General features: G+C 37.4%; 2 protein-coding genes and 1 long non-coding RNA gene across 3 annotated transcripts; 1 reads left to right on the forward strand and 2 right to left on the reverse strand.

The window, feature by feature from the left end:
* Positions 1-5,725: 5,725 nt before the first annotated feature.
* LOC107772577 (uncharacterized) lies at positions 5,726-7,467 on the reverse strand. The gene is made up of 2 exons (XR_001645098.2): positions 7,329-7,467; positions 5,726-7,209 (listed from the first exon to the last, which is right to left on the reverse strand). It is a non-coding gene; the product is annotated as an uncharacterized LOC107772577 (long non-coding RNA).
* On the forward strand, positions 5,869-7,787 carry LOC107772576 (3,9-dihydroxypterocarpan 6A-monooxygenase). Its single transcript, XM_016592075.2, is given in 3 exon segments — positions 5,869-6,789; positions 7,007-7,198; positions 7,200-7,787. Coding segments are annotated over 3 exon segments (1,575 nt in total). The 3' UTR covers positions 7,662-7,787.
* A 1,470-nt stretch (positions 7,788-9,257) lies between these two features.
* Positions 9,258-10,183, reverse strand: LOC142164382 (kirola-like). Its single transcript, XM_075222355.1, has 2 exons — positions 9,939-10,183; positions 9,258-9,837 (listed from the first exon to the last, which is right to left on the reverse strand). Exons 1-2 carry the CDS (start codon positions 10,123-10,125, stop codon positions 9,557-9,559), a joined length of 468 nt encoding a protein of 155 aa, XP_075078456.1. The 5' UTR covers positions 10,126-10,183; the 3' UTR covers positions 9,258-9,556.
* Between the last annotated feature and the right edge of the window lie 269 nt (positions 10,184-10,452).

Genomic DNA, 10,452 nt, shown 5'->3' on the forward strand with positions numbered 1-10,452 from the left:
TAAAAACTCTTTAAGTATGAATATCAAAGTTGATCTTTGTTTTACATGTACCTTTTTCATTTGTTGCGATTTGTTTATGTATTTGTATGTTTTGCCTCTGTGTTTGCATGTTTTGCTTTTTTATCCTTTTTATTGTTGTCGTCTTCTAGCTGACTGTAGCCTTTCAGCCGAATATCCGTGGGCCATATTGGCCCTTTATTTATATTGGTCGAGTATGTCTCTTAGTTGAGATATAGCCGAGGTCGATAGGTGTTGTTCGATCTTGGTCGAACTTAACCTTTCGTTAATTTGTGGCCGAGGGCTGGTAGGTGCTGTTTGAGCTTGGTCAAACTTAACCTTTTGTTAAGTTGTGGCCGAGGGCCGGTAGGTGATGTTCGAGCTTGGTCAAACTTAACCTTTTGTTAAGTTGTGGCCGAGGGCTGGTAGGTGCTGTTTGAGCTTGGTCAAACTTAACCTTTTGTTAAGTTGTGGCCGAGGGCCAGTAGGTGATGTTTGAGCTTGGTCGAACTTAACCTTTCATTATTTTATGGCCAAGGGCCAGTAGGTGTTGTTTGAGCTTGGTCGAGCTTACCTTTCATTAAGTTGTGGTTGAGGGCTAATAGGTGTTGTTCGAGCTTGGTCGAACTTAACCTTTCGTTAGAGAAGTTTTGATAAATATGAATTTCTATTGCTTTGACGTTGTTCCTCTGATTACATTATTTTACCCTTGGGCAATTTTTGGAGAAAGTTACAAATTTTGGGTGTTGGCTGGCATTCCAGTCCCAATACCAGTATATCTAGTCCCTTCATTGGTCGACTTGGAGAATCTTGAGGAGTCGGGCAAAGAAAATATTAGTCTGTTCTCATATATACCAACTCGAAGTGTCCCTCTTATTTCCTCGTTAAACATATCCTTGAGAAAACCCTAATGGGACAAAACTGAAGTGAGGGAAAAAGAGTACGACTTGGGGGCACTTTTTATTTTCTAGAAGTTGAAGTATTTGAGGTGGGTGATATTCCAATTATTTGGTAATTATTTTCCTTCCATTGTCTCTAGTTGGAATGAACCCTTGTTCGCTTTGCCTATAATTTTGTATGGTCCATCCCAGTTGGTTCCCAATTTTCCTTCTCGTGGATCTATGTCTGCTTGGTTTGGCTTTAAGTACATAGTCCCCGATCTTGAGCGGTCGAAGCTTTGCCTTTTTATTGTAGTAATGTTCCGCATGTTGTTTTTGGGCAACCATCCTTATGTATTCCATATATCTTCGTTCATCGACCTCATCGAGCTCTTGTCTCACACTCTCGTCGTTGTTGGTGCCTCTTTCATAGGAGTACCTCAAGCTGGGTTCTCCGACCTTGACCGATATAACTGCTTCTATTTCGTAGACCAATGAATAGGGCGTCTCTCCTATGCTCGTCTTCAGTGTGGTTTTGTGCCCCATAATACTTCTGGGAGTATTTCCGGCCACAGTCCCTTGGCTTCCTCAAGTTTCTTCTTCAATATGGACTTATTGGAGGATTATGCCTGCCCGTTGCCCGCTGGGTGATAAGGAGTTGAAAGTATCCTCTTACTGTGCAATTTATCGAAGCTCAAATGTGAAGTATCCTCTTAATGTGCCTATGAACTGGGGCCCGTTTTCTCAGCTTATCTCCTTGGGTAGGCCGAATCAACAGATGATGTTTTTCCATATGAAGGCGATTACCTCCTGTTCGCGCACTTGGGTGAACGCTCCTGCTTCCACCCATTTAGAGAAATATTTAGTTAAAACTAAAATAAATCGTACATTACCTCATTCCGACGGGAGTGGACCCACGGTGTCTGTTCCCCACTTGATAAATGGCCATGGAGAGGTGACCGAATGAAGGTGTTCGCCCGCTTGGTGAATTATTGGGGCTTATGTCTGACATTGCTTGCATTTCTTCACAAATTCTAACGCCTTTCTTCATGGTGGGCCAGTAGTACCCGACCTGTATGAGACACCTGACGAGTGCTCGATCACTAGAATGAGCATCGCAGTGGGCTTCATGTACTTCCTCGAGAATGCGTTGGGTTTGATTCGGACCTAAAAACTTCACGAGAGGGCCGCCATATGTTCTCTTGTACAAGTCGTTATGAAGGAGGTTGTATCTGGCCGCTTGCATTCTTAGTTTTTAGCTTCCTTTTTGTCATTTGGGAGGGTGCCATCCTGCAAGTAGGTAATAATAGGATTGCGCCAGTCCCAAGTCAAACTTACAGATTTTACCTCTATTTGGTCTAGTGACGAGTTGAGGAGATGAACTACGCTTTAATCCCCGGTTGTGATGCTTCTGGTGGAGGCACACAATTTGGCAAGGCCATCTGCTTCGATGTTCTGAGCTCGCGGGATCTGGTCGAGCTCGCATAGTCAAAATTGGGAAACAACTTACAGATCTCGGCTTGGTATTTTTGCAACCTTTGTTCTTTGATTTGGTAAGTCCCTGTAACTTGGTTGACCACGAGCTGAGAATCACAGCGGAGTGTCATCCGATTTGCCCCATATTTGTGTGCTAGTCTCAGCCCTGTTATTACGACTTTATACTCAGTCTCGTTGTTAGTCATATCTGGACATCCTATGGACAGGCGAATTGCTTCACCGGTAGGGACCTCGAGTACGAGTCCCAGCCCAATCCAGAAGCATTGGATGCGCCGTCGGTGTATATGACCCAGAAGTCTTGTGTTTGAAGAGAAGCTTAAGCAGCTTCCTTCTCGGTTTCGAGCATTACGTTCACGCTAAAGTCTGGGACGAAGTCGGCGAGCACTTGCGACTTTATCGTTGTTCATGGCTGGTATGTGATGTTGTGCTCACTTAGCTCGATGGCCTATTTGGACAGCCTCCCCGACACCTCGAGTTTATGTGAAATGCTTCTTAACAGGAAAGTGGTAACGACAGAGATAGGGTGGCACTGAAAATATGGTCTAAGCTTTCGTGAAGCTACGACTAATGCCATGGGCAATTTTTCGAGGTGTGGTTACCTCGTCTCGACATCGACAAGTGTTTTACAAATGTAATAAATAGGGGATTGCGTACCTTTGCTTTCTCGAACAAGGCCGCACTTACTGCTACTTCGGAGACGGCGAGATAGACACGGAGGTGTTCCCCGGGTTAAGGCTTCGAGAGTAAAGGTGGCGATGACATATATGACTTCAGTTCTCGCTGTGCTTACACGCACTCAGGCGTCCGCTCGAGGTCGTTATCCTTTTTGAGTATGCCAAAAAATCTATGACATCTATCGAACGACTGCGAAAAAAATCTTGATAGGGCGGCAATTCGTCCAGTCAATCTTTGGACTTGCTTCTTAGTAGTCAGTTGCTCAGGTATCCCGTTGATAGCCTTGATTTGATCTGGGTTGAGTTCAATTCCTCGCTGTGATACTAAGAAACCCAAAAAATTTCCCGAGGCTGCGCCAAACGTGTATTTCTTGGGATTTAGTTTCATCCCGTACTGTCTGTCGTCCTAGTTTTATTTCCTTGATTACCTGCCATGGAAATTTCTATACCTGCAGAGAGGAGAAAAACTTTGTGGCTCGTTAGGTTAGAAAATCATGTGATTTGTAGATCTAATAGAAATTAAAAGATTAGCTAAGAAATCCTCACAGACGACGCCAAACTGTTTGACCCAAAATTTAGATCTAGGTTTAAACAATTAGATTTTCTTAACAAGATAAGGTTAATCTTAGCCAACAATAATATCTACTAGATTATTTAACTAGTGCCATGACAAAATATTACAAGATCTGTGGTAACAATGGTAAATATATAACAACGAACAACACTTAATGGCACCAAATATGAAGTGAATGACATATAATATCAATAAATGATGTATAATGGTATTTATGTAAATATACGTAACAAAGATGACCGAAAAAGAAGATGAAGCCATGTAATATTCCTTCTGACAATGATAAATGATTGATAAGCCTTGAATATTCGGTTTCTCCTTGGATCGTAGGAGAAAAGTTAGACAGGGATCTCAAGAAAAAGTTTTCTTTTGTATGTATGTAATAAAGCAAGAATCTCAAAGAATGTCAAAGTATTGTTGTTTTACAAATGAGTGTTTAATGTCCCCTATAACTATGTCTCTTTTTATTTATAAGGGGACATGTGATACAAAACCCTAAGATCCAGAAAATATTCACTGAAATATTCTCTTTAAAGTTTTATCCTAAAACTAGCCGTTATTACTCTGTTTAAAGAGAGTGCTTATCCTCGACTTTGATCTCTGTTGACTTCTCGACCTAGTCCTTCATCTCTTGTCAAATCATTTTGACCTTGAATCTGTCTTTTGTTGGAGTTATACTGCCGACATGTGGCAGCCTTCGAAGGCCTTCTTAATGCCGATGTGATCTACTAAGATAATTTTTGGCCCATACAATCAAGTTAACAGTCGCCTCATTAATCTTACATGATGCTCCTAACAATTACACTATGAGCAAAAGCTATTTGATGCTACAATTCCAAGATGATGTTAATTAGTTTCTTCACGTAGCTATTCTCTCATTGTATTTATGTTTTGGGAACGGATCACATAACATTAGATTGCTGATGTGTTTGGTGAGAAAAAGACACAATCTAAGTAACTCCATTCTGGCTTGTTCTGCTTTACGCCTTCCTCCCTTTCCTAGAAAAAAGAGTTTTGCATGTATTTTTTTTTGTTGGTGCAAACCATTTCATGATAAATACTCTGATAAATTTTGTACAAGTAAATTCTACTTCTTTAAAATTAGTCTAGTCCGTAAGAAGTGAAGGTATTTTTACTATTCAAATTGCCCTCTCCCTGGGTCCTAATAATTGACATATGGTATTTTCTGAAGCTGTTAAGCATACCTTGCAAACGTATTCTTTATTATATTTTTTGTTTGGAATAAGCCCACCCCTGCACATTATAGGTATCAAGTTTAGATTTTGACTATTTTTGATGACTGGGAAGAAAAAGTATTCCTGTTCGGTATCGTGTCCGTGTTGATTCTTTGTGTTAGAATGTGTTGGTGAAATTACAAGTAATTACAGTTGAAAAATAATATGAAGAAAATAAAACAACTTCAGATTGATGCGCGGATATCTCGCTCTCTTTAAAGAGATTGAAGCTCACTGCACCAAAGTTTTCACTGGTCGGGCAGTAACCCTCTTGACTTGTCTCCCCCAGGATACAACAACCTGATAGACTTAAATTTTTCTCATTTTCTTAACTCTCTTTTTCCCTACACCAATTTTACTTTTTTCATGCACACTACAATATTTTTCCATCTTCAACACAAAAGAAACACCACTATTTATAGGTGTAAAATTTTCTTCCATAGAATAAATAACAAAGTAGTAAGATAATAAAATTGTAGAACATGGTTGATGGTTACAAAACTTAATCTTTAATGGGTAATTAATAGTAGATCATGGCATTAGTGGTTTCATGAGTTACACCAAAGTAATTGACCACTTTCTTATCGATTTATAACCACTACCTTACATGAAATAATATACTTTAATATTATAATTTTAGTATTAAAATGCACTAACACCACCACAGAAATGTTAGCTTTGGCTCAATTATTTTTGCTAAGGATCTTTTTTTTCTGATTGTTATTTTGCTTTACTTTTTAGTTTTAAGATGCATCTAGCTGAGGATCCTCTTGATTCCGTCACCCACCTTGTTTGTAAATTATATACTAATATATTCCTGTTACACCCCTTACCAGATGAACTATTTTTATGAAAAAAACGAATAGATCAGGGGAAAATATAAAAATAATAAATTCCAACAGACATGGTGCAATTAAAAAAAATGATGCATACATTAAGGGTGGAAAATTTAGATTTATTAAGGAAGCTAGGCATCTCTAGTTGTACTCCAATATATATACCTCTTGGGATAAATGTTCCAATCACGGCAATGGCATACATCCAAGAATGTATTTTTTTTCTTCCTTGTATGGCTAATTTCAACCATCTTTATTCGAAAGCTATTCAGAAACCGCAGCACATCTTCTTGTCTCCCTCCAAGCCCAATTGCACTTCCAATCATAGGCCACCTTCATCTTCTTGGTCATTTACCACACCAAGCATTTCACAAGCTTTCAAACCAGTATGGACCCTTGATCCACTTAAGACTTGGCTCTGTGCCTTGTGTAGTTGCTTCTTCACAAGAAATGGCGAAAAAGTTCCTCAAAACTCATGAAATCTCATTCGCTAGTCGACCAAAAACAGTTGCAGTAGACTGCTTAGCTTATGATGCAAAAGGCTTCTCTTTTGCACCTTATGGACCTTACACAAAATCCATGAAGAAGCTATGCGTTTCTGAACTTCTTGGTGGTCGAACAATTGACTTGCTTCTTCCAGATAGACGCGATGAAATACGGCGTTTTATAGCATTACTAACAGAAAAGGCCAAATCTAATGAGGCTGTGGATCTGGGAGGTGAGCTTTTAAGGTTGGCAAATAATGTTGTTTCAAGAATGCTAATGAGCAAAAGATGTTCTGAGAATGAAGATGAAGCTGGGGGTATGAGAAAGCTCATTCAAGAGTTTGCTGAACTGACTGGAAAGTTTAATTTATCAGATTTTATGTGGTTTTGTAAGGATATTGATTTGCAGGGATTTCGAAAAAGTGCAATAGACGTCCGCAACAGGTTTGATGAGATGATTGAGAGAATCATAAATGAGCACCAAGTGACAAGGAGGAAGAGAAATAATGAAGGTGAAGTAGTCAAAGACCTACTTGATATTTTGCTAGATAAACAGGAAGATGAAAGCTTTGAGATACGATTAAGCAGAGAGAACATCAAAGCCTTTATCATGGTGACTTTTTCATCTTCATCTCTTAATTTATTTATTTTTTACGGTTTAATCTTTCGGCCGGTATTCATGTCCTTAGACGCGGAGCTACTGAGTTTTAAATTAATAATTTGTACATGTTCAATAGATTTCTTAATATAAATACAGGGTTTGACCAAAAACTACTGAGTTTGGCGCAACTAATCGAGTATCGCAAGGTTAAATGAGTTTACTTTTGCAGGACATGTTTGCTGCTGGAAGTGATACATCAGCTATTACGATAGAGTGGGCAGTAGCGGAGCTGATTAACCATCCAAGCATAATGCAGAAAGCGGTACAAGAAATTGATTCCGTCGTTGGAAAGAACCGTCTCGTCGAAGAATCGGACATAGAAAACCTTCCCTACCTTCAAGCCATCATCAAAGAAACTCTAAAGACTTCATCCTGCAGCACCAATGATAGTCAGAATATCAAGTGAAGACTGCAAAATAGGGGCATATGTAATTCCAGCAAAGACTAGACTATTCGTTAATGTTTGGAGTATTAACAGGAATCAAGATTACCGGGAAAATCCACTTGAATTTCAACCAGAAAGATTTTTGAGTGAAGAGAGAATAAGCGGTAGAGTTCAATTAGATGTAAGGGGACAACACTATGAATTTTTGCCATTTGGATCTGGCCGAAGGGGCTGCCCAGGAACTTCATTAGCATTGAAATTAGTTCATACAACTCTTTCAGCAATGATTCAATGCTTTCAATGGAAAGTTAATAAAGAAGGAAATGATAAGATGGTGGATATGGAGGAGGGACCTGGCATCACTATTCCTCGAGCCCATCCTTTAATCTGTGTTCCAGTGGCTAGGATTGATGCCCTCCTACCTAGTATGTGTGGTTAACATTAGTGTAAATCACAAATGGATAATAGGTGTGGTATCTTTTTATAATTTCTTTTATATCAGTATTTAGTAATAAGTACTTGTTAGAACCTATTTATATACATCTCGTCAATCTGTTTGTACGTACATGTTGATCAATACACACGTGGTTCTCCTACTAAAGAATAATAGATAAATAACTAAACATTTGGTCTTGAATTCTACATTAGAACAATCTTTTAATGTTATAATTTTATGATAATAAAATAGCAGAAATGCATAAACTTGCCTTCCCCTACCCTACCTCGCCCTGCCCTATTTACGTCCCTACACCTTTGGCGTCGACATTGTGGTTGAAGTATTTCAAATATGGTACTCAACTACTCATAACCTCAACATTTGTCACTTTACCAAATGCACAATTACATCTCTTTTGATGAGTTTAATTACATAATTCAAATATTCATAAGTATTTAGAATCATACATACGAACATGTGCTATTGCTATCATTTACATTTTCATAGTCATGAAATTCTATAAAACGATTCATTTAAAGCTCAAGATGGGACAATATATGCATTCAAGTATATTAAATTATGAGACATGCACTCGTCTGCGCAAGCACGAATCCACAATTAAAAAACATCTGCAATCATTTGAAGAAAAATATTTGAGGAAAATCACGTTAATGAATATTAGTCTCAACTAACCTTTGTTCCGAGCTTAAGGTCTTGATGAAAAATTCAATATTAGTTTGGCTAATATGGTAAATCTATGCAAATATTACACATAAAGGGTGACTCAACACTCAAATAAGCTCCAAAATCTCCAAATGATTTAATCTTCGATCGACCCCATTTCAATAATGAAGTCTAGGTTCAACTTTTGCAAATCTTTCTAAATTAACACCAATGTTCTAAATCATCATCTAAATTCATTAGTTCCGTTTAAACTTTAGGTATCTATCTCCCATATTTCAAAGGGTGCTAAAAATAGTAAAAGAAAACACATGAGTACCTTGAACGAAGATTAGTGGGGATTTATGACTTGTGACGGTTGCAACTCTTGATTTGTAATTGCTTTCGCATGAAATGAAATGGATGGCGCACTTATTATATTATTTTGTAAGTTATATTTTCTTTTTTAGCTCCACCCTTTACCCTATTTTCCTGGCATTTAATTTTAAACTTTTCTGGTCAGTGCTATTCCTTTTTGTCATGATACAGGTATTCATTCTCACCGCTTCTATTACTAATTTTTTTTTTTGGAGCTTCAAAATTGCTTGTTACTCCCCCGTTTTAATTTACGTGAACTTATTACTAGTTGAAGAGTCAAATAAGAATTTTTTGAACCATGCTTTTTGCAAATACCTTTTAAATAATTTAAATATAACCTATTGTGAATTATAGTACTTTTATGTATTTTTTAAATATGAAAATTTTATTTCAAAAAAATTAAAATTTCTATATTCGAAGAAAATTAGTCAATTTGATCTCATACTCAACAAGGTCCATGCAAACTGAAATGGAGGAATTATATCATAATTTAACAGTCCTTCCTCATCAGTACTACTCACGTACTCCTCCTTCAAGCAAATAAAATAAAATAAAACCAAATAAGGAAATAATTGCTATATATATATATTAAACAACAACAAACAATAGTCAGTCCATACATCGACTTCAACAATACAATCCAAACTGGCAGTAAAGGAAGAGCACACCCATGACTTTTTTCAGTTCTACAGATAATTTGTTGACACACTAAAGAAGACCACAACCATGCATATTGCTCGACTAACAAGTAAAGTAAATCAATCCATGCATATTGCTCGACTAACAAGTAAAGTAAATCAATCCGAAGTGCAGTTGACATTAAATACTACGTAGTTTTTTTTCCCAACGAAACCAGCCAATCATTGGTCATTTGAAACTTGGCAATAATGTACATCAATGGTTTTGGTGACTGCAGTAACAAATTCCTTCAACTTATCGGGAAATGGAACATCTTCGCTCAGCTTCTCATATTCGATCGTTGTCTTGACAAATTCAGCCTCATTCTTTGATATAATTTGGAAGGTAAACCTAAGGGTCTTATACAACTTCATTAGTTCTCCTTCAAGCAGATTGTATACAATTGACTTGTTTTTCTCATCTACTGCTTCCACCAACTCCTTCGAAATCATCTCCACACCATCTAAACCAAACATAAAAGAAATGAATCATTGTCACAGTAAAAATGCATGGAAAAAAAAAGGATTAATTGAAGAGTACTTGACCAAAGATTAGTTGCCTTACCAATAGAATAATATACCATGATAACACATCCAACTTGTCCCCACTCTCCTTCAAGTAAGTCAATGCGTGGAACAATTTTAGAGCATATTTTAGGGAGATATTCTTTGTTACTGCCGTATATTTCGACGAAAACGCTCCCTGGAGACTTAATTTCCACCTCAAATTCTAGCTCACCACTCAATGCCATCTCCTCTATATTATAATCCAAGCTAAAGTAGTTTTGTTTTCTTTTTTTTAGCTTTAGCAAATCACTTTTCTGAATGTCTAACTCTTTGTGTTGCTACTCCTTATATAACGTGAAGACCACATAGTTACAAAAAACACATGCAGAACAGTTTCCAGCAATTGATACTACTCGGTCTACGTGAACCTATTTCTTTTTTGGTCCGTTCAAAAAAAAAATGATCATTTTTTTAATTTAAAAATAATTTTGCTTAAACTTACAATTCTACCATGAGAAACTTTTATAACCACACAAATACTCTGGGCCTTTTTGAATTGTTTAAAATCACAA

The sequence above is a fragment of the Nicotiana tabacum genome, chromosome 9 (genome assembly GCF_000715075.1).
Source record: "Nicotiana tabacum cultivar K326 chromosome 9, ASM71507v2, whole genome shotgun sequence".
Taxonomy (NCBI): domain Eukaryota; kingdom Viridiplantae; phylum Streptophyta; class Magnoliopsida; order Solanales; family Solanaceae; genus Nicotiana; species Nicotiana tabacum.